Here is a 25489-nt window from a genome sequence, read left to right as displayed (position 1 = left end):
GATCAATGTTTATATTACTTAAAAATTAATCAGCTAATTTTTTTTTTCCTTAAAAATTTTCAAAAATGTTATCTCAATACAAATAAACCAGATGAATTTCAATTGAAGTTGGCGTTTTCTGAATGATGTTGAAATTAATGAAAAATATCACAAAAGTTATTTTTTTCGTAATTTAAAATTTCTATGTGGAATATTTGGCATTGTATTTTTTGTTGAAAAAATGTTATTACAACAAATATTTTGGTTTTTTATATGTTGATGGAATTTTCAATTAATACATTCAAAAAAAGCTTTTTACACAAAATTAAAAAATTAATTCATTTGTTGAATAGTTCCTTCATTATTATAATTGTGTAATAATTGAAGAAAGCACATGCGCTGCGATATTTATTTGGATAAAAAAAGTGACGAAGATAATTAAATGTTCAGAACAATTTCATTGCACAAAATAGAAATAGCTGCATACGTGCACTTTTTGTAACGGAACAGTTCACTGACTAGCATTTCTTTTCAACTTCTTCTTTTTCTTCTTTTTCTTCTTTTTCTTATCACCATCCTTTTTTTGCATAATTTTCTCTCTTCATCCATGCCCACAATCCCATCGATGGCGCCATTCTCCCCAACCTCAAAAGTACATTCCCTTCTTTCTCTGCCTTCAACACCTCTTTTTTCCCTCAAATACGCTCTTCGCCAAATGCTGCTGTTGCACTGTGGGAACGGAATCTCAAAGAGTGAAACTTGGAAGGTTGAATGATTTTGATCTGAACAGCCATAAATTTGAGTGGTGCGAATGGAATGATTCAACAGGTGAATAAAATAATGGCGGAGCTCTTTGTGTTGTTTGCGAAAATGCAAATCTCACAATCAATTCGTGTTCATTTTTCAATTGTTCAACTGACGGAGAAGGTGGGGCACTTTACGGACAAAATTTGTCAAATGAAAAATCACAACATCTAATTTTTCAAATTGTTCGGCATTGCACGCAGGAGCTGCTCATGTTGGCTGGCCACAATCCAGTTCTGTTTGGGCATTCTCAGAAAACAAAGTTGAAAGTTGTTCAATAACATACTGGTGTGGAACTGGCTGGTATTTTGGGATTGGTGGAATGCCATCAAATGCTCAATTCCTGTTTACAAAATGCAAGTGCATTTCAAATTCTGGAAAATATTCTGCGGGTTCTCTCACATTTCATTGGCCTCCGAATAACAAGACCAACCAGTTTTTAGTCAATGACTGTCAGTTCATAAACAACGAATTGACTGCTTCTTCCTCATTTGGAGGTTCTGCCATTTTTTTCTATTCAACTTATTCCTGGATGAATGATGTCAAATTCATAACTTTCTGCTTTTTCGATGGCAACTCTGCCAAAAATGGTAGATGAAACGATGTGTTCTTCAGTGGAAGCAGTATCGCTCAATCTCCATTCGAGAATTGTGGTTCAACAACCCCAACAAAAAGAGTGTTGAATGCAGGAACTGCTGATAATGTTGAGTTCAACAGATGGCTTCCTCTCATAACAACATTCAAAATCGTGTCAAATAATGGAACAAACACCGATCTCTGCGGAATCACACAACTCAGTCCATGTGAAACAATGGAACATACTGTTGTTCGCATGACAGATGCCCATGACGCCTTTCTCACTCTTCTTTCCTCAACATTTGTTTCCATTCAAACACTCACTTTCAGCGTGGTTGATGCAAAAATTACTGGAATTAATTAACTTTATCATAATTTTCACAACTATTTCTTCAAATTCTGATAATTTTCCATATCATAGAAAAATCCATGAACTTTCATATCACTTTCAACAAAAGCAAATATCATCACATATTTTTCATAGAGCACAAAATCAGCTCAAATTGAAGATTATTTCTCCATCATTTCTTCATGTATTTTCTCCTTTTCATCAAAGGCAAATTCCGCTTGTTGCTTTAAAGAATCATCTATTTCTTTTCTTCAAAATGCATTTCTTCAATCATACTCGAAGGTTTTTCAATAATTATATTTTCGTCAGCTTTCATATTCCAACTTGTTCCTATCCAATTAGAGCAAGAATCTCACACAATTTCTCGTAGAATATGCCTTTTCCTCAAAATTGCTTGCTCTCTTTGTTTCATCTTCTGCGATTAGTCGAATACAAAGAGCATTATGCAATCTCTCAAACATCATCCACATAAAAATTTGTTCCGAATAACGTCTTCTGCCCTACTCCTTCTGTTTTCTGTGAACTCTTTAAGCTTCCAAACAAATAATGAAGATTCAATCTTCATGGATTGTGCACCAGATGATTGGCTTTTCTTGGTTTAATGCAGATCTCTCATTTTCATACAACTTCAGCTGGCATTCAACATCAGAATGAATATTTCTTTTGTGTTTCAGAAAAGATAATAAAAGATGAGGCCTGTTTATCAAAGAAGGCGTTGAAGAAGAAGAAGAAGAATATTCAATGAAAAGACCGATTTTGTACAGATGGCTTCTTTTTTCATCATTAGAATAATGAATGAAAAACGAAATGAAGGCGTATGTGGTGAATGGATGTTGAGAGGAAGAAAAGCGAATGAAGCTATTTTCAGTTCAGTTCAATGGTTCTTCTGAATTGAATGGCACATATGAATCATTAGGTCGATGGTTTGATCGAATGCCAAGTGAGTGAAAAAACATTGGAAAAATTGGAGAAGGAGCTGAAGAAGAAGATAACAGTGAAGATGAAGATGGTACAGTTAGTGGGAAATAAGAAGATGTTGAAGAAATTGAAGAATGCGAAGAAGAAGATGAAAGAAATTATTGAGAGACGAATAATCAACCAAATAACTTTTCTGAAGAAGATGAAGACACTTAAAAAGATGTTGTCAGTTGGCAAAAATATCATCCTTGATAAGTTGACTTTGAAAGGAATACAAAATCCCAAAAACAAATAATATCTGCAATTCGCATTAATTTGCCAATGAAGATTGTTATCCTCAGTTCATTTGCAAACTTTTGACAGTTTCGTTGCCTTTCTCTTCAAAAACAAAATAATGATGTTTGTCTGCTGGCTCTGTAAATTCAAAAAGCATCAAATGAAGATAATTGCAAAGAAGAAGGAATACAAAGATGAAGAAGCAGCTTAAGAAAAAGAAGATGGAGAAAAAGAGGAAGAGGAAAAAGAGGAAGAAGAAGAAGAAGAAGAAGAAGAAGAAGAAGAAGAAGAAGAAGAAGAAGAAGAAGAAGAAGAAGAAGAAGAAGAAGAAGAAGAAGAAGAAGAAGAATGAAAAGGAGATGAAAAAGGTGAAAAATGTGAAGAAGATGAAGAAGGAGAATTTAATGAGGAAGAGGAAGAAGAAGACAAAGATAAAGGAAGAGAAAATTGAAGAGGAGAGGAAAGAGACAGAGGAGGTGGAGAAAGTGGAGGAGACAATGGAGGAGTGGGCAATGGAGGAGAAAAATGAGATGGAAAAGAAGAGGAGGAAGAAGAAGAATGCTAAGAAGGCAGAATTGTGCGCAGATACCTCTCAAAGGCTGGATCCGAATGCGAACTGAAAAAGAGAAACCCAATTGTCCCACACACACAGCAGAAGAACAGTCAGTAATTCCACATCAAAAATCAAAAGAAAACAATAAAAAAAAAATAAAATAAAGACAGAAAATAAAATAATTCATGCCTTTGAAAGCTTCAGTCCCTGCGTTTTCGATCAAACATATTTATTATAATCGACTCAATTTTCTTTCTTCGCTTCCTCTTTCTATTCGGTTGAGTCACAATCATTAAATCCCAAGACAACCTCCCTGATCAACTTCCTTCCTTCCTTCCTTCTTTCTTATCTCTTTCTCTCTCTCTCTCCTTCATTCACCCTCCTCACTCTTCCCAATGAGCATCAACAAATCTCTGCTTGTGAATACATTCACGAAATGAAGAGAAAGCAGCAGCTTCGAGGCAAGCTGGAAGAACACAAAGAGGAGGAACTTGCAATCAATGAGCGGAAAGAAAAGTGAGGGAGGAAGAGCGATGACAGAAGATAAACATGCTGAATGTGCTCTGATTGCATGCATTGGACGCGAATGAGAAGTGCGTAGGCATCTCATTCGCCAGGCTGTTCAGTTCAAGATTGCCCTTGAAGAGATAAGCATGCGAAAAAGAAGATGCAGATATCCAGAAAAAAGAAGAGGAGGAGGTGTTGTTGTTGAAGATGTGTTTGACAGTTAAATGTGTGCTGCACAAACAAAAACACCAAATTGTCAACGTCAGACTTGCTTTTTAATAATGCTCAAAATGCTTTCAGCAGTTAAATCCAGTTACAGTTGGTCAGAATGTTGCTTGATTTCCGAAAAGTATTCAATTATTGAATGTATCTTCGTTGGCTGTTCTCCACTTTCTTGAAGCAAAAGCGAAGTCAGAAATAGAATTTCGTCGCTTTCAATGTCTGCCTGACACAGTCCGAGAAATAGGAAAACTATATGAATAAAACGGATATTTTTGGGCTCTCCTTTTTTTTTTATTGAATTCTTGCCTTTTTAATGTGATAAATATCCTTCCCCTTGGTTGGCAAGCCACTTTTCTTGCCCAAAAAGCTTCTCCTTTGCCTTATGCTCCAATATACTTTATAGTTTTGTGCAGATTTTGTCTTCACAGAATACCATTTATAAATCTTCATTTAATAATATTACAGCTGAATTTGTTTTCACCTCTTGCGCCAAATATCATATATTTTACGTAACTTCCTATATATCCTTATTGCTATATAATAATCAGCTCCATTCTCATCGTATTGCTCTCCAACGAGAAGATTTGCCATTTCAACAATAATTCGGATTCCTGCACTTTGGAAAGGATACAGACGGAAATATCTTGCAATCAATAGAACAATATAAAATGCACACGTTCGGATATTTCTTTTCAAAACGAAAATCGTAATATTTCCTTGGACAACGAATCACAATAATTCATCAGATAGAATTTCAATATCAATGCACAGTCACCGTTGTCAACAGCCATCATTGGAAATAATGCTTCTTATTCTGTAGAAAATGTTTATTAATTGAACTCTCGTTTTGTAAATCTGTATTCCTTTTGAAATAAAACTTTGATCAAAATATCCATAAATACAAAGAGAAAAAACAAAGAATTCTTTTTCTTTGAAATAACAAGTCGAAAATGTCAACGCTTGATGGAACAGTATGAATGCATATTTTTCTTTCATATTTTGTGAGTTTTCATTTTTCATCCGTTTTCTTCAATCAATCAAATGATCTTTCATTGTGAATATCAAAATGGCGCTGTTTTTTGGTTCAAATTTTTTTTAAAAAAATCTGTATATAGGGGACAGACAACACAAAAAAGTTCATAGGTTTGCTATTGCAGTAGCATGGAAATTCTTTTTGATTGGTTTTCTTTCAATTGTTCTTTTTTGAAGAATTGTTTTCTGAGCTGGAGCATTGCTATGAAGATGAACAGAGAAAAAAAAATCCTTGAGATAAATGAAATTGTTGATGGAATGAACAAAGAAGAATTTGAATCAGTTTTTAATGCGGAACTGTGTGATAAAATGAACAAATTGATTGAAGAAATAAAATTGTCAATTGAAAATACAATTTTGTTGTTGAAGCATGTCGGATATTACAAAGAGTTGAAAAAGATTTTATTATATTCTTTTGATTATTCGTTATTGAGCGAAAGGATGAAAGAGATGATTATTGATGAAAATGAGAAGAAAAAGAAGAAATGAATGAAAAGCATTTGACTGATCTTTGCGAATGCTATCTTTTGCTAACCTTTAGTCCTTCATATGATTTGCTATCTATTTGTGTGCCTTGTCTTCTGAAAGCTGCATCGGTCAAAGATGAAAGCGAGGAGACTCAAAAAGAAGTGGAAATGGCTTTATTTGCATAAAGTAGCATCGAAGGATATTGTGTTTGAGAATTTCAATTTTCTTTTGACATTTTTCAATTTTTTTTTCTGATTTTTTGCATAGGAAGTGCCAAAAGAATTGTATCAAAATGAAATCAGAGAGATCATTCATTATCATCAAGAGCATCATAATCTGACACGACTTGGTTATCATTCTGCTTGGCAATTTTTAATTAACCATTTTAGGTATGGCAAAAGCTTGGAGGGAGAAATTGTGAATAGTCAGCGTTTTATAAGAGAAGCAGCAAAAGAAATGAAAGAGCTGACAAGAAATGTATTAGAAGAAGAAAGAAGAAAATGAAAAAAGAAGAAAAGAAACGAAAGAAGTGCTTTCATTGATAAGATGGATGCAAGCATTGAATTATTTTTTCTTCTTATGCTCATTGTGGAATGAAGAATATATCGAGCTCATCAACAATATTGTTCAGGTATTTCGAGCAGCGAAGGATAATCACACCGTTATTAGCGATCAATGCATTTATTCCTTAAAAATTGCATCAGAAAGGAGAATTGTGAAAGTTGAAGATTTATTGAAAAGCGGTGCAATTGATGCTATTTTGGAGGAGATACAGAGACAAACATTGAATGAAGACATGACAAATGAATGCTTACAATTCTTTATGAATGTTTCAAGTCGATTGAAAGAAAAGGAGGATGATGAAAGGGAAGAAGCGAAAAGAAAAGAGTTGAAAAGGAAAGTGTTTGAAAAGCTTGAAGAAGGAGGATGCGAAGATATCATCATAAGTTATCATAAATTATTTTATCTACTGAAAAAGATAATTTTTGATTCCGATGAATTGTCGGAGGATATTTCTGATTAATTTGTGAATGCTTGAGATATTGTTTTGAATTTTTTCACATAAAATTACTGTTTTTCTTTTTTTCATCATTTCGTTAAATAGAAAACAAACATGCATTTGAAGATCTTTTCAAAAATAATATTTTATATCCCACTTCGTTTTGATGAAATGAAAGAAACATTGTTAAAAAAAAATCTTTCTTTGACCTTCAATTTGTTTCCTTTCTTCTTTTAACTGCTTCTTCAATTGACTTGAACGCTCAGAATCTTCATTCAGAAAACAATATTTTCTTTCTTGTTCATCAAATTTGAATGTTTCTCCTCCAGTCTTTTGATTATTCTTACGTTTTTCTGCTCATTTCTTTGAATTCCAAATTACACGTGATTTCAGAGAACAAAGATATAAGCGAATCGTAGTCTAGACCTATCAAACTTATATTCTAACTCAGTTGGGACATTCAAAACAAAGAGATAATATTCACAATACCATTTATGTTTTCCCCGCACCCTGGTGCCAAACACTCACACTCTCAATGAAACATTCTCTTGTTTTTCATTATTATGAACAATTGAAATAAAAATATATCAAAAACAATCAAAATTGTGTTAATAATGAAAGAATAGTCATTATTCTTCTTCATCATGTCTTCTTCCGGCTGAATGTTGCCATTTTCAATTTTATTCGCATGTTTGATTTACTGCAGAATTTTGGAAAGTTGATAATTTCAATGTTTCGATAAAGATATATATTAACATAATATCAAACCATGCATCTGAAAAGGATTACCGATGACAGGAACATTATTTTTGATAATTCTGGAGAAATTAATCATTCCCAATTTTGATGACAGAAAAAACAGAATTATCATCCTCTCAATTGCACAGAGTTCTGGCAAAAAGGGAATGTCGCGAGTTCAAATCGCCGTCAAAAAAGCTTTTCGAGATTTGACAAAAATTCAAAGCGTAATATGTAACTGCAATTAAAGCCAAAGTGATTTCAAAGGATGCTTGGAAACGAGGGATAAGAGCGGAGAAAGCAGGAAGAGAGGTCGGAAGGAATGGACATCCACAAACATTCACAGACAACCAGTTGGAAACAATTGAAAACCAAGTTTTGGTCCTTTTGTCTAACCAAACAATAGTTCGAATTTGCGATGTGCAAAACATGGTTTGCAATATTTTTTAAAGTTTTTTTTTTTTTTTATTTTTTTTTTTTTTTTTTTTTTTTTTTTTTTTTTTTTTTTTTTTTTTTTTTTTTTTTTTTTTTTTTTTTTTTTTGGATGGTTTTGTGTGTCGATCTGATAAAAAAATCATCAAAACCAAAGAAAGAATTCAAAACAATCAACAAAAAATATGCAAACAAATTAATTTAACGAAGTGATGTATTGATAGCCACCATAGCAAGTCCAATAGAAGTTGCAAAAATCAAAGCACAGTAACCAGACAATATGAACAGATGGTTTTCAGAACTGTCAGCTTTTATTTCAGACTATAACATCACATCATCATACATATTCAAATTTGATGAATCGTCTATCTCATGTGGGGAATCATCGAACAAACTGGTTGTTTGCCTTAAAGGTCAAACTCCTCCACAAGTTCTATCGTTCCGAAAGTCCCGAATGAAAAAATATGCCTTTGTATTTGCGCTGACGGATCCTCATTGCCACGATTTCTTCTTTGGCCAAAAAAACCACTCCAGAAAGAGTTTCGAACTCTTTCTTTGTTTGATATCAGATATATTTTTTCATCTTCCGAGTGGATTACTAAGGATATCTTCAAGCACATCATGATTAATTGCTGGATTCCATTAATCGCAGAGAAAGTCAAACCAACCAGCTCACATCGCGCCCTTTTGTTGATGGACAATCATTCAACACATAATGATGAATTTGTAATTGAAGCAGCTGAAAAAAACAAAATCATCTTAAAACGATTCAAACCTAACATGACGCACTTATTTCAACCATGCGATTCCTGTATCTTTTGTTTGCAAAAATCTTCATTGAACGAAAATATTTTCTTTCCTTCTCCATTTTATCTCCCTTCTTATCGAGCATAACTTGCAGATATCCCCCCAAAGCCTTGGTGGCAGCTTGTTTTCCATCAACTGCATATGCATCAAACATAAAGATAGGAGTTTGGCCTGTTGCTGCAGCTCCCCTTCTCTCTCGTGCATCTGGAGCACATTCTAGACCCTCTTCATTGAAAGAAGATCTTCCTTTTTCATCTCAAAATTGGAGTGGAGAACTTTTCGGAAACTATTCTCCACCAAAGAAATAAAGAATCCCAGCTTCATCAAAAAAATCAGATAGATATTTTGCAGAAAAAGCAAACTCAACAAAATCAACTTCGCCGAGCGAACCGATCTGTTCTTCTCCGTCTAATGATCACAAATTAAATTCTTCAACAATAATTGAAAATTTGGACATCTTTGAATTGAAAAAGCAACTTGAAGATGCTGAAAAGCATCTTGCATTTCCTTGATCGAAAAATAAAGAAATTGAAAAATCAAAAGCTTCTTCGACTTCTTCAACCTTTCAAACAAAGCATTCTCGAAAAGAATTCAACATTCTTTTGTCAGGCTCTTCTTCAGATGAAGATTAAACAGAAAGAAAACAGAAAAAGAAAAAGAAAATTTGTGAAATCGTTTACGATGATAATTGTGGAGGAAGCGATTCTGAGGAAATAAGAAATATGGAAAACGAAAGCCAATTCTAAGAGCAGTTTCACCTGCTTTTAGTAAAAAAGAAATTGAATTTCGCAAGAAATATTATTCTTCGTTGTCGTTGTAGTTTCTTTCTATCTATCTTTCTTTCAATAATGAATAAGTTTGGAATCGCGAATCGTTGAGATCAATGAAGAAATACAAGTGAAAATAGTTTTTGCTTTTCTCACTTCTTTCAACAAAAGAAAATACTTTGTTCCAAGTTTATTTGAAGATGGATATTTAACTGTTTATTAACTTTTGCACAGCGTTTGTATACAGTCATTTCATTAAAATCACATATTCTTTTTTTTTTTTGAAGCTAACATGAAGGAATCTGAAAAAATAATAACAAAAATATATGTGTTTAGCAAAAATCTGAGGGGGCGGGTTTGGCACCAATGGTATCAGTTTTTTTATTATAATAATTTTTGAATGAATTGTTGCTTTAATATTCTTCGTTAATATCAATCGAATATTTAATTATTCACAATTTTTTTTCTTATCACCTTTTCTCGAATCGAATTCTCATTTCTTTTCATTCATCAATATTTCCTCTGCTCTGTTCCATTGCATTGATTTTTTTTGCAACTTCTTCCCATACAATCTTGAAATCTTTTAGATTTCGTTTGAGTATTAATATGGAATGATGGCAAGAATGATAACATGCATTTGAAGATAAAACTGCGAACAGTTGAAAAAGAGCGATTGAAAGTCAGACTTCCAGTGATTGTCAATTTTTGCAAATAAATGACAGTTGTTAAGAAATAGAAGATAATTCAAAAGCTATTGCAGCCAAACGAACAAAGCAAATTCAATTTATTCATTACACAAACGTTTTCTGTTCCCGATCACGTTTGAAAGTTCATTATCCTTCTCATTTGATCATTGAAGTTTTTGTTTCGCACTATCAACTTGATTATTTGTGTTTCAACGAGCAAGAAAAGCAAATCTTTTTTGAATGAAAAAGTGCTTTATCTTTGCATTTTTTCGAAATAAAGATGATCATTTTTCATTCCTTGAAAAGGTGGGACAAAATTCTTCCTTTTTTGAAAAAAAGAACTATTTGTTCCAAACTATTACCACTTTCATATCATAGCAAGTCAAACATTATCATGCAAAAACACTTTGAAAAATTGAAAAATTGAGAGATTTGTTCGAAAATTCTGAATGGAACAAAATTCATAAATCAAAAAATATTGTCCCAGGTCTTCCTTCTATGAAAAATGAAAAAACAAAAAAATTCATAAATATAGCTGGTTCAAATTCAGTTACAAAAATCAAATTAATTCAACATATTTTTAATTAGAATGCTCCTTTTTGCATTTTTTTTCAAAAACAAGCAATTCATTGAAAACAAAAAGAAAAAACTATAAACTGATTTGTTTTGTGTGTCTGTCATTCAAAAAACATTATAGCATTTGATTTCTGTTTCATTCTTTCAGTTTGCTACCAATAGACTATTTTTGACTTTTTCGCATCTCTGATTTTTCCTGATGTTGGTGACTTGTGTCATCAACCACGTGTCAAAATTTTGATAATAACTTACACGTCAGTGAAAATTGTTTGATGGAAAATTCGATTTGGAAAAAAACCAATAATTGTAATTTCAAAAATACAAAGAATACTATCACATGATGAAAAACAACTGTTGTTAAACAAAACATTTTTTGATTTTTATTTCGTGACGTTGAAAAATCTGAAACGAAGGTCAGAAATAAAAATTTCTCATCAGAAATCAGCACGTTGCCCATGGATAATGGGAACTGCTTTGATGAAAAGAATTGTGAAAATAAAAGAGACCCTTTCACATCAACATTTTTTTAGTGCATTCCCAATTAGAAATAGCACTTTTCCTATCTTTAATTGTGTTATTAAATAAAACAATGAATAAAAGAATGAAAGATAAAATAGTTATTATTATTTTCTGTTTAATGTTTTCTGATTTTGAAAGACGAATATGAATTTCACCTTCCTCATCATTGGAAGAGCAATTTTGAATGAGAAATTATCAACAAATGTTTGAACATAAATATTCCATTTAATCATCACACAATCGACAAAACTATTTTTTCCTTCATTAAATCAGTAAAAAGATATAGAGCTTTTCGAAGAACATTCAGAAATGAAAAAGCAATAAGTTTACAATAGCTTGAGGAAGAAGCTATCAATAATGTGAATATATCAAAACTTTGAGAGAATGTTTTCAATGTATTCGTTGAAATTCAAATCAAAAACTGAATAATTTCATTGTGCTGTATTTCTGTTTGAACTTATCTTTTTATTGGTACCCCACTTTTTCGAAATGAATAATTCCAAAAAAAATTAAAAAAAAATACAAAGCTCGAATCTAATTTGCGTATGACTTTTCTTTTTCCCTTTCCTCTTTCAATTTCATTATATGATTCTCTCTCAATGTCGTTCTCATCTTGAAGTACTTTGAATTTTCTTTTCAGCTTTTTTGTGAAATTCATTGTTTCATCATTTTTTTCATCCGAAATGTTTTCTTTTTCATTTTCCATTTCGTTTTTCTTTTTCAAAAAATCATCCCACTCATTTAGTGACTTTTCTTCAGTTATTTCTTTGCCGTCGAAGTCAAATCGATTTTTATAAGAAGGAAGAGGATAAGTCGATGAAAGAGGAAGCTTCATCAGAACTGGCCCAGACGAGTCTTTCAGCCCACCGCTGTATTTGAATGCTCTGATGATGACCGAAGGTGATAGCGCAGAATGAATTGATTGTTGTTGAGCTTCCACAAGAGCTGTTCTCTTCGCTGCTGAAGAAGATGACGAAGGTGCTTCGAACTGTGAACTCATCTCAGACTTCAGAACGGAAAATACGCCTCGGTCAAGTGGTTGGCAGATGTGTGTGCAGTGAGGGATGAACGTCACAACATCTACATTTTCTTTTTTGAACTCTCGCCAGATTGTTGGATCTGCTCGAGAAATGTGGGGGTCGATTTGAAGCAAGAAGTGTGATTTGTCGAGTGACATGCGATGTCTTCTTTCTTTGATTCAACGGAGAAGAATAGCAAAGGGCATATTTTCTGAACGTTGAAGATTCCATCCATCCGCATTTGTTCGGGCAAAACTCAAGATTTGTAGACTGAAGAGGCTTCAAGTCATCAGGAAGTTTGAGACTTGGTCACAAAATTCACTGAAGGAAGTGTTCGGAAATCAGCTGCAACTGCCTCAATCAACGAAAAATTCTCCATTCTTACCGCAGATTTTGCGAAACCGGGTTTTGCATTTGCCGGATGAACAACATTCCGATTGAAGCTGTCGGGAACCCTGAGTGAAGACTCGTCCACATTGAAAATCAGTGCGTTGTTGTCACTGTTGTTCTGATGCGATCCGTTGAGCATATCATTCCAGGGCTTAAGAACTTGTTGGCATGATACCGCAAGCCTGTTTGCATCAAACAATTTTCGGCTTTAATGTCTTTAGATCTGGATGTCGTTTGATGAAATTGAAGGAAATTTTCGCAGAAACTTTAACATCTGATGTGTTTTCTGGTTTGAAGCATTAACGACATTTTCAATTGAATTAATATTAATTAATACATTTCAAAGAATGTTTATGCAAACCAGTTCACGCATATTTTTGTTGGTTAAACTTGCTCCAGACAGTGATTCAATTTTCATTTCATCAAAAACAGTTTGATCTTTTTCCCCAATGACCACAGCTGGCCTACCAATTAAAGAAACCTATCTGCCTTGCCGAACAGCCTTCACATCACACTTGATTCGAATTTTGCTAAATTTTTTACTGTTGTGTGCATATACCATACGCACAGCTCCATCGTTTACAATATGCGCCATTCACTCAAACGGATTCCGAAATTGCTGATATTTGAATGATTGCATTCCCTCCCGCAGCTACAGCTGACCTGCAGTTGATTTCCTTGCAACTTTTTTTTCATTTTTAATATTTTGGGTTATGATCAGTTTGCTAATTTTTTATTTTATTATTATTAATTTCTACGAAATTTGATATTTTTTTTTTATTTTTTCAAATGGGTGATTATTTTTGAAATCATATTTTTTTTCCGGGATGTTGATATATCAAAGATTGTTCATTTTTGAAAGAAAATTTTTATTCAAAAGAGAATAAGAATGATAATTGTTTTAAAAGCAAATGGTTTTTTCGAATCAAAGATGAAAATGCATTTAACAAGCCTTTTCACTATTCAACTTTTTTTATTGATATTCAAAAAATATTTATGCACCGAAATTTTTGTGTGAAAAAATATGATTTCAAAAAAAATCACACAAATATATATTTTTGAAAATTGAATTCATTAGAACCAACCTGCAACTGATAGAGTTTCAACAGGAGGCTTTTAACCACCCATTTTCTCCCTCAGTTGAAACAGGTTATGTATTTAAATGTGTTTATTCAGTAGTTAATAATTATTTATATACAAAATAATAACTCTTTATATCTCGAAATGTGGGTTTCTAATAAATTGATTTTTGAAATATGCGATTAAATAAAAGAAATTGGACGTGATAAATATTTGACGCAACAAAATAATTTCTTCACAAAGTTCTTCCTTCTCTTCTGATATGTGAAAAGTTAATTTTTCATTTAACCCAAATAGCAAAATATCCAAAAAATGAATGGAAGTTTAAAAAAAATTGAAATAAAAAATTTTCAATGCAATATATCTTGTTGATTGAATTGAAAAAAGAAATATTTTCAAAAAATTTGATTATGAATAATAATTGCAGTGAAGTTGAAGTTCTCTCATCCACAAAATGAACTGAATCATCTTTGTTGAGAAATATTCAGTCTCATAATTTTTATGGGCATTTCGGTAATAAGTCCATAAAAAAGGTTTCTGAAAAAGTAAAAAAAAAAATTTTTTTGTTCACACTTTTTTACACAAAAAAAGATCAAATTTTATGTTTTCTCTAACAACGAAAATAAAAGAAATCCATTTCATCTTCCATATTTTTCTTGATAAAAAGGGTTGACAACTTTATAATGCCATTTTGCGAGAAAACAGAGTTCTTTTGATAAATATTGATGTGAATAACAACTTGACAGAATGAACCTAATCAAAGAACAAAGCATGATTGTTTGTGAATATCAGGTTTCCTGTGGCTGTTCTTTCAAATACAATTTCATCACAGCTATCACACAGGATGATTGATAAACCCGAACTTTTTAAAAAAGAATAAGTTGGTTAAACCCACTTTTATAATAGTTTTCGGCATATCACGAAAAATCAATGACTGAAGTCCTATATCAAACTACTGTTCCTTATTTCCGATGTGTGAAGAGATGAGGTGGGTCTTCTCCTCCATCTCTGATAAGTGTTTCCCCTGAGAAGATTAGGTAATAGCAACGGGGCTGACTAAGTTAGAATTTAATCGAAAATATTTTTTTGATTATTTTTCATATCAAAAAAAATTATTTTTAAAAAAAAATAAAAAAAGATCATTACCAGAATATTTTTTCAATGAGTGTTGTGAAAACCAATAGAAAACGTGGACAGTTAATTCTTCGAGAAAAAATGATGTCATTTGAATATCGAAGAATTGAAAATCGATTAGAACGCATGGCACGTATTGTAGTTGATGGACATGTCAGAATCGTTGATGCAATGAATATAAAAGAATTCTCGGTTTCTTCAGTAATCAGAGCAGTTTCAGCAGTTTAGAGTGGCAGAGATGTTGGAAAATCTGGAAGGCCAGAACTATTCAATGAAGATGACAAAAATACTATTGTTGGAGTTATCAAGATTGAAAGTTAATTTGGAACAAGTTTAAATGCAAAGAGATCAAGAGAATTAGTTTGTTTTCATCTTTTTTATTCTTCCATTTTTAATTAAAAATAATTTTCAGATGGAATCCGTCCTTTCCGACAAAAAAAGTCATTTTGAAACTGAAGTTGATGAATGTGCAAGTGTATCAAAAGCATATCCATATTTATTTGAAAAAAAGAAATCAGAGCTCAAAGCATCCATGCCCAGATATGTGGATATCCAACATTTTTCAGTTTCCAAACCAAAAAACTCTTCTTGTTTTCAATGAGCTTCTTCAAAATCTTATCAGTTGACATCATTGTTCACACTTTTTGATCTTCAACACTGATGATTTTTAACTTCTTCTATTTGATATCTTTAAAACTCTAGTGATTCACACCACAGGAGTTCCAGCTGGATTTCATGCAACACCCACAAACATGCCAAATGCCACTTTGGTTATTGCAGCTGATGCAAATGGATAATTTCTCATAAGCGTTGTGTTGTGAACATGCAATTAATTACCAAAGGAAATGCGAGTTCTTCTGAGCGCATTCATTGATGTTTGGGATAACAACGATGGATGGATGACGGAAAGCATATTTCAAAGATACGCAGAAGAGGTTTTATTAACTGGAATCATCGAAAGAAGGAAAATATTAATGAGAACCAATGAGAGATGTCTTCTGCTTTTGGATTCTCACTCTTCTCGGGCTCAGCCTGACATATGGCAGAAATTTGCTGATAACAACATTGACGTCGTCACTTTTATTCCACACAGTTCACACATCACACAACCTCTTGATCGTGGTGTGTTTGCTGTCCTCAAAAAATGCATCAACTCTTTGAGCTCTGTGCATCAAGATTCTTCCATTTCTCTCAGACGTGAGGCCATTTCCAACGTTCTTCCTCAAGCTCTTCAGACGGCATCACTTCCTGCAACTGTTGTTTCTTCGTTCAAGAGAAGCGGCGTGCTTTCAAATGAGTGGCATTCAGTAAAATAAACACTTCCAAAAGAGCCTTCGGTTATAATGAAAAAGAGTTCAACAGATTTGTTTTTTTGGTGAAACTATTTCTGAACAACACATCCTTGAAAATTGGAAATAAGAAAACAAAAGAAAAGAAGAAAAGAAAGGAAAAAAAAATAATGATAAAAAAGAAGAAAAAATTCTTTTCGCAGCTGAAAAGCCCCAAAAAAGAAGATTTCGCAAATCCCACATTTTGAATGATGATATTTTGGATGATGAATAAAAGCAGAAAAATTCCAGAAAAATTATGAAGAGAGAACTTGTTGATTATATGGGGCAAAATATTTTGCTTCAAGCATTTTCATTTTAAAATTATGCACTTTTCATTGACTATTTTATATCAAAAAATATTATAAAATTAGTTCTATTTTATGACAAATGCGGAATGTCACAAAACTTCATGATTTAATTTAAACGATGCCTGTTTACGGATATGAAAATCAAATTTATTTCTAAATCTGATTAAGTTAAATAATGTTATGAGCGAAACAATTTTTTCATGCTTTATGCATAAAAAGCTTGAAAGTCCGTATTTTCCCCCATATATATTATTTATCATTTCAATTTTTGTTTTCAAAATATGATTGCTAGAAAAAAAAAATATTTTTATTTAAACAAGAAAATAAATATTCGTGTGTATGAATCAACTTGCATTCACCGTTAAACAACAAGAAAAGATGAATTGTTTTGACTTTTTTAATCTAAATAATTTTTGATTTTTTGAACATACAAAATAAACAAAAATGCAATTTCACATTTGCAATGAAGAAAACATTACTTTACACAAATGAAATGAACAGATTCTTTCTTCAAAATAAAATCCATGTCTCACACGTAACATAGTTTTGAAATACAATAAGAGGTTAAAGAAATTGAGCACATGCTGAACAAAAGAAGAGAAAGTCTCAAAACTGATATAAACACACATAAATTGAATATTAACTTTGAATTGTTATATGAACTCAAAAAAAGAGAAGTCATCGAATTTGAGTTACAAAGATAATTGACTATTGACACATATAAGAAAAAAAAAAAAAGATTCTTTTCATCAAAAAAATGTATGAAAAAAAACTAAGAAAATGCAAAAGAGAATGGCAGCCACTCCAACCATAATGCAAAGTCAACTGCATTGCAAATTTGCAAATGGAATTACAAATAATGAATGGATAAATTAAGCAAATAAAATAGAACGAAAAAAAAATTTTTTTTTGAAAATACTCTGAAACAATTTGTCGTTCAGCCAAATGATAAATTTTTGTTGAACATTTCGCATTTTTAATGATCATCTTTTGTGTCGATATAAAGGATAGTCGCTTTCAAAAAATAAAGAGAGTGTGTTCATTATCAGACACACATCATTCAATCAAATATAATTAAAATTGCTGTTTTTATTCATTATTCAAAATCTTCTTTAAATGTTATTTCTTTTCCTCAAATTCATCTTTTCAGTTTCTCTCGTATTTGTTGTTTGGGCTGTCTCCATCACCAACAATAATATCATCTTTATTCTCCTCAATCAGAACACACTCCACTATTCTGCTGTTTCTTCGAACACAGTTTTCGCCTCTTTCTTCGTTGCTATCCCCTCCATAGCACAGTGCATCTGTCACCGTCAGCATAGTTGCATTCGCTGGAAACAGTCCAATGAATTCTCTCTTCATGCTTGAAAGCGATACTCTGTCTGGCATTTGCGCCATCACACTTTTCTCCACCACACTTTTCAACCGAGATCCCTCAATTTTTTTCATATTCGGTCTCTCTCCATTCACTATCTTCTGCCCTGCCACCTCACCCTCATACTCATCAAATGGGATCTCCAGTGTCAGGCACTCCCACAGCATCATCCCAATCGAGAATGCCACTGACTCCTTTGTCGCTCCCATCTTCTTGTTCATCTGCAGCTCTGGTGCCTTCCATCTCAGACACTCTTTTCTGATATCATCGTCATCATCCTCAAACGCTGATGAAGGTGGTGGCGACTTGGTGAATCTCTCGCTCATCACTGAAACATCAGAGCAAGATGTGACCATGGTGGAGCTTGAAGAGACAGATGAACTGTCAGAGTCTGATGAAAAGTCCGAGTGCAAAACAATGCAGATCACCATGTGTTCCGAGAACAGCACAATGTGCGGAGTGAGATTGGAAAGAGATGACAGAGGATTCTCCATTTCATCAAACGAGTGGAGTGAGAGATTCGCCACCCAGAACAGGATCTGTGCAGCTGTCATCTCCCTCTCCTGCAGAGTGCCTATCGCCATCTCTTTTGTCTTGTTCCTTCCATGCAACAGCATGAACAGCGAATCCCTCAGATCCACAATCAGCTTCTCATGGGGAGACGAACACGCCATCACATCCACCAGATTCGACATCGACGAGGTGGTGGGGCACAGATCCTCACCCCGAACAAATGTTGAATCTGAGTCTGTTGTTGAAGTGGTGGAAGTGGATGAAATGGATGGTGATGGTGATCTCTTTCTTATATCTTCTTCTTCAACCTTCTCCAGTGCCCAATCAGGGATCTTGTCTGAGTCTCTCCCCAAAATGTATTCTGTTGAGCCACATTCACTCAGCAAATGCTCTGACGATTCTGAGTGTCCCAAGCTTTTCTCATACACTCTCTTCTTGATTCTTTCTTCGTTCTTCTTCTCTGCCTCCCTTTCTGCTCTCCTCCACTGCTCCTCGGGTGATGGCTCCATCGTCACCATCTCAATCAGCTTCGGATCCTTCCTCACTGTGTCATTCACAATCTCTCTTAGATCTTTTGCTTCATTCTTTGCCTTTCTCCACCGAACCGCAAACAAAATAAATCCAATCAGAACGATCAAAAACAAAACAACAAATATGATAGCAATTATCAATGACCATGATGATTTCCCTTCTTTTCCTCCTTCCACCACTTTATCATTTCCAGTCTTTGGTTCTGTTTTGTTCTTCACAATCTGTGGAGAGGTTGCGGTCAATTGCTTTCCAAACAGAATCATCACTGACACCTCTGTTTCATCTGCAACCTTTGATATATTTTCTGATGGGATTCTTCCAATCACTTCTGTTTCTGAAACAAAACTGTCTTCCTCAAATGGATATGTCTCAACCAACTCCACATCCCCCGTTTTGAATATCAATCTGAATGACAAGTCACAAGGCACAAAAAGAGATCCCTTGAATTTCACAACAACATTGCTGCCATTTTCATTCACTGAAACATCTTCCAGTCTGGGAATGAAAAATGGAGATGACCTTTCTCCTGCTATCCCTCTCAAATCACATCCATCATTCAAAATCCAAAGAGAAGAATTTGGCATCAATCCATCTCCGCCTTTCAAGCTGGAAATGGTCAGTGATGCAGAATCTGAACAAATTATGTTTCGACGAAGAGAGGGATATTTTTCAATGAATGGATTGTTGTTCATAAACTCTCCTTTCTCAATCGTCACATCGCCTGCAGACACTGACAATCCACCTGATGAAGCATTCATTATTGTCACATATTTCATCTCTAATGAAGAATTCGTTGAGTGAACAAGTGATCCATTCCATTTGCATATCTCTTCAAAATCGCTGTTTCTCTCATTTTCACTTTCTTTTGTTTTCACTCCAATAAATTGACATGAATCCATCGAAATATCATTTGTATTATGCAACTCAACAATACTTCCTTTGCTTGACAGAGAATCACAGTTTGAATAGGAACAGTTTGAAAGAACGATTTGAGCAGATGATGAAGAAGCTGAAAGAACAGAAGCTCCTTTTGAATTTCTCGAACAGTTGTTGAATGAGGAGATTCCAATTGAAATTGAACTCGAAGACAAATCGTTTATCGCAATGACACAACCTTCAGATAATTTCACTCCATCTGCAGATACTCCATTAAATACAACACTTCCACATTGTCCAATCTCAAATACATCTGTTGTTGATTCGATTTGCTCCAGTTTCACATTTGCAATATTTATCTCATCACCATTTAACAAAAATGAAGGCTTTTTGAATGAAAGCATTGACATTGAGCAGTTATCAACATGAAGAATTCCATTTTCGATGTTCAACAATGTTGAATTGAGACCAACTAATTCGATGCTTTCTGATTTGCCAACTGAAGAAAAATCAACAAATGAAAGAGAAAGCTGACCATTTGCTTCTTGAATGATTGAACACCCCGAATATGAAAATGACTGACCAAAGTTGAATTTCACACTTTCAATCCGAACTTTCTCTGATGTTGTGATAACACTTCCTTCGTTGGTTATTGTTGAGTTCAGATGCACCAATGCAGCTGAGGGAGATTGCAATGAGCGGATGGTCACATCAAGAACATCACACTCCCCAACAATTTCCGTTTGCCCCAAGATCAGCATCTGTGAGTACAGAGATGGAATGATGTGCTGCACTCCAAAGCTCAGTGAGTGGCAAGGAGTATTGAACTCTCCACATTGCTTGCTGTCTGCGCGATTGTCTGCAACTGATGATACAAATATCGTCTCGCTCTGGTATCTCATAACCCTCAGCAGAAGATCCTCTTCCCCAACATACGAGTCTGTTGTGCATCCCCATATTGCCTTGTCCTTCACAAACTGCGCTCTGAAATCCAGCAAGAATTGTTCATCAACAATTTGTGAATCGATTGAGTGGCATCGAACATAAACATCTCTCCCTCTCAATGCAGAGTTGTCTCTGAATGTGATATTCGACAGAACAAAATTCAGTGGCTTATCAGCTGTTGAGGTGCACTCCAGAAACAGCCACCCGCCTCTTCCTGCAGTCGAGCAGAAACACTCTGAAATCTTGCAAAATGAGCACTCAAAACTTCCTCCCTCATTCAACTCACAAAACATCCCTCCTCCCTTTCCACACTTCAACCCTCCGCATCTCTTCATCGTTGTGTTCCCAATCACCATTTTCAATGGCGCATCATTCTCATTTCGAATGATCGAGATGTTTTCTGTTGTGTCTTGGGTGACTTCTTCAAACAAACTCCACTCAATAACAATGTTTTGTTCTCCTTCATTGCCCCCTCTCTTCTCTCCAGCTGATCCCTTTGATATCCTCAATCCACTTGCTCCATCCACCCCAATATTCTTCATCGTCAGGTTTTTCGCATTCAGCACTGTTGTTGGCAGCACAGAAATAACATCCTGCGAAAAGCTCAACAATTGCATCGTCACCAATTCCAGCACAACTGTCCCTCCTTCTGCCTTGATCAGCCCATAATCTGTCACTTCTTCTCTCTCATCTCCATTTTTGGTGAATGAGCAGTCTTTCACAGTCAACAATCCCTCGCTTGAGCCAACATGCATCAAAACATTCACTCCACTTGCGAATGAAGATGGAATCACAAACTTCATCAGCTCGAAATTGGTGATGCCACAAATCTTCATTGCTGCTCCTTCTGCTCCTTCAAGCGATGAGACACATTCCAATGAGCACATGCTGCTCTCATCCGATTTCACTGATATTCCACTCACATCAACACTCTTCTGCAGATATCCTTTTCCTTTGATGCTGACATTCCTTTCCTTTCCTTCTGCCAGTCTTGTCAACGAATGATCCATCGACTGACACGGATAATCCGAGAATCCACACACACACACATCACAACCTTCGCTCCCAATAAATATCTCTGACCCAATCGCTCGCCAGAAATTGACCAGTGGAATGGCATTCGTTGTGTCACTCCCATCAAAGCCTCTCATAGAATCAAACGAAATATCTGCCAGATGCCCAGTCACAAATGGAAGAGAGGTGTTTGTGATGCTCTTTGTCAAGTTTGGCGATTCAACAAACAGATCATTTCCATATCTGGCAATATTTGGCTTGTCTGCCTCAAAAACAGGTGATGAAATCACAAACGAAGAATCATCATCAATCAGCTTCAGTGCCATCCCTCCCCCAAACCCAATCTTCCGTTCTTCTGCTGGTGCTGTGCATCCTGTGAATGTGCATGAAATAACATTCATTTGAATGCACCCTTTCAACTGAGCATCAATGGCCCCTCCTCTGCTTTCATCATCCAGCACAGAACACTCATCAAATTCACACTCTTCAATATTTATTTGTGTGTTTGTATTTTCATCATCGCTGTTGTCAATGCTCACACACCCTCCACTTCCAGCTGCTCTTTCGATTTTTGTGAAATTGCTGTTCGTCATGTTCAACCACAGAGCGCTCATCAACTCGGTATTTGTTCCACTTCCAGACAATGAAATCACCGGATTTCTCCTCAAATCAATTGATGAAGCTGAGAATTTGTCGATTATCAGGATCCCTGACTCAACGGACAAAAACAGAATTGTCAATTCTGATGATGGATTTTGAAGGGAAAGCGAACATTGAGACAGAGTCATTGATGATGAAGATGACGAAATGAAAGTGGAGTGAAGAGAAAGGGAAGATGGAAGAGAGAAGATGAGTTTTGATAATTCTGTTTCAACATTTGCTGAAATCATCGATGAATTGGATGTTTCACTTGAATCAGAGACTGTCCAGCCACTTTCATCATCATTTCCTCGCATTTCATGTTTCTGTCCAGCAAAGGCCAATTCATCACTCATCATAATCATTCCATTCACAACAATTTTCTTTGTTCCTGTTTGTTTTGTGAGGGAGTGCTTCATTGTCAAACAAGGGAATTGGACAATTCCACAGTGTGAGTGATTGGATGCCTCAGAATTGCTCACATATATTTCTTCTGGGGTGGGAAGGAGATAGATGCACAGAGGAATGGCCACACTCGTGTTTCCATTGTCATATCCTCTCACTTTCTCAAGAGAATCCAATGAATCTGTCACACATGTGATGTTTTCTGATTTTGCTGTTTCTTCCAGATTGGGTGAAATGACAAAGATGTCGCTTCCCCATTTGGCTGTGTTTGTTCCGAATGAAGAGGAGATCAGGAAATTGGGATTTTCATTCAATAATCGAAGAAGGATTCCTCCCCCAAATCCATATGTTGCAGAGCAATAGCACCCATCAAAAGATCCACCTTTCACTTTCACCTCATTTCCATTCCCAACACACAGCATCATCGATCCCCCATCAGCCGATGTTCTGCTTCCACATCCTTCAAAAGTGCTCGAATTCACATCAATGTTGGCCTTGTCATTCGAAAACGATATCACTGCTGCTCCGCTCGTTGTTCTCTCAATCCCATCAAAACCACACTCAGAAAGTGCCAATGAAATCTCATTTGTTGAAGAAAGCGAAAACAGTGAATCTGTGGAAATCGTCTTTGCCCAGTTCACATTTCCCATCTGAAACATCCCATTCTGGACATTTATCAGTTCTGTCGAAAATGCTGTTTCTGATGATTGTCCGCTCCCAAAAGATATGTTCAGTCTGCTGACGCTCATTCCTCCTGCTCCACTTATCTCGAACAGCCTTGACCCACGGTTATTCGGATGAGCCGAGCCATGCACAAGAACAAAGTCTCTGGCAGTCAATGTGCCTGTCGAGACCGAAAAAAGAGATATCCCAGATGTTTCAAATTCTGTGTGGATTGCTGTGCTCATATTGCTTTGGCCATAAACAGTAAAACTGTCGGATCCACAATCAAAACTATTTGTTTCGATAATCGTTCCAGAAAATATTTCGACATTGGGAACCAAGTCTGGAATAAGTTGTGTGAGGCAACGACTGATGGTGCTGCATGGATAAGATTCATAAATTCCACAAGCATATGTGTCGTTGCCTTTTGGTTGTGAATCAGTTGATGAGACAAATCTCACATTTCCAAAATCATTGTGAAGCCATTCGCTTTTATCAACAATCGAACTGTAACTTGAACTAACTCTGTTTTTTGATTGCCTGGTTGAATAGCAGGTGGAATCAATATTATTTGAGGTTGAGCCATGCAGAGCAATATCATGTCCACCTTTACTACAAGTATTGTTATGAAAGAAACAGTAATAAAACAAAATACCATTATTATTTGAACTGATTTGATGGCTAACTGCTCCACCTCCGCTCAAAGAATAACAGTGACAAAATAAACAATTTGAAATTACTACTTGATCAGTGCAGTTCCAATGCATAATAGCGCCTCCACAATCAATTGTTGAATGACAAAATAAAAAAACAGAATTAATAATGCAACGTTTTTGTTTTTGTGTTTTTGTTGGTCGTAGGTTTATTGCCCCGCCTTCATCTTCAGCAAAACAGCTGTGAAAAGAGCAATCATCAACAATTGATTGGACATTTACATGTTCGAATTGAATTCCTCCTCCACCATAATTTGTTTTTCCTGCTGCAAAGCACTGCACAAATGTTGAATGAAGCACAATGCATTCAGCAATTTTCAAAGCATATATTCCTCCGCCTCTTGTGGATGAAGCGTTGCATCTTGTGAATGACGAATTCTCAACATTGAGAATTGCACTTGCATTGTCATGAACATAAAGCGCTCCTCCTTGTGGGGATGTGCAATCAGTCCATTCGCATAAAGAAAAGGATTGGCTTTCCGTTGAATTAATTTGTCCTTTTTTCTGAAGGGAATTTGCTTCTCTTTTCCCGAAGTTTATTGTTGTGTTTTTGCAGACAAATTCCTGTGAAGAATAAGATCCACTCGAAATCCCTCCTTCAAAGGCATTCACACACGAATAAATAAGACATTTCTCCATTGAACTTCGAAAACATGAATGTTCCACAAAATGATCGCTATTCGTGGTATATTTCACAGACATGTTCCTGAAGGCACAATTATCAATCTGTTCGCTTTTGCTCTTTCCTGAAACAAGAAAATAGTCTGAAGATGAGACAGTCAGGTCTGTCATGATGGAATTTCTCAAAATGGCTGAATTGGAATCATCAGATGAAAATATGAGACCGGAAGGGTTAAGACTCTTTTGGGGGATCAAAGTCATGTTTGTGAGGCAGATTGACCCGATAATCAAATGAAACGGAGATTCCGACTTTTGGTGGGAAATGCAAGAATCCAACACCACATCCGATGCATCTGTAATTAGAATAAATGGCGAGGCAGAATATTCCACTGCCACATTTTTCAGTCCAACTGAAGAATTGGAAGATCGTATAAATGAATAAATTGCTGTGCTTGTTCCTGCCTTCCATCTGTTCGTTCCTGATGCTTTTCTCTGTTCTGACAAATAATTGTTATTTCCGTTTGCGAAAAATTGTGCATCATTTGAGTTGCCTTGACCAAAATAAATACAGTTATATTTAAAAGTTATATTTGAAAAAATACCTTGGTTTTCCAAAGTGGTTGTTTCATAGACAACTTGAGATTTAAATGTCTCTGCCAGAATCAGACATGCTAAAAGGAACAAATGCATGCTTATCGAGAATAAAAATCAATTTTGTTTCGA

The 25489-nt window shown here is 35.0% G+C and overlaps 2 protein-coding genes across 2 annotated transcripts; both read right to left on the bottom strand.

Moving 5' to 3' along the window:
* Positions 1 to 11666: 11666 nt before the first annotated feature.
* MONOS_12811 (uncharacterized protein) lies at positions 11667 to 12386 on the bottom strand (the record flags this gene model as incomplete). The annotated part of the gene is made up of 1 exon (XM_067865460.1): positions 11667 to 12386. One exon carries the CDS (start codon positions 12384 to 12386, stop codon positions 11667 to 11669), a length of 720 nt encoding a protein of 239 aa, XP_067736603.1.
* Positions 12387 to 17617: 5231 nt separating this feature from the next.
* MONOS_12812 (uncharacterized protein) lies at positions 17618 to 25456 on the bottom strand (the record flags this gene model as incomplete). Its single annotated transcript, XM_067865461.1, has 3 exons — positions 17618 to 24044; positions 24846 to 25263; positions 25369 to 25456. The coding sequence occupies 3 exons, from the start codon at positions 25454 to 25456 to the stop codon at positions 17618 to 17620; spliced, it is 6933 nt and encodes a 2310-aa protein (XP_067736602.1).
* Between the last annotated feature and the right edge of the window lie 33 nt (positions 25457 to 25489).

This window comes from Monocercomonoides exilis, assembly GCF_001643675.1.
Source record: "Monocercomonoides exilis strain PA203 chromosome Unknown scaffold1-2713096, whole genome shotgun sequence".
NCBI lineage: Eukaryota > Preaxostyla > Oxymonadida > Polymastigidae > Monocercomonoides > Monocercomonoides exilis.
Note: the sequence above shows the minus strand (reverse complement) of the source record. Positions and strands in the feature narration are given on the sequence as shown.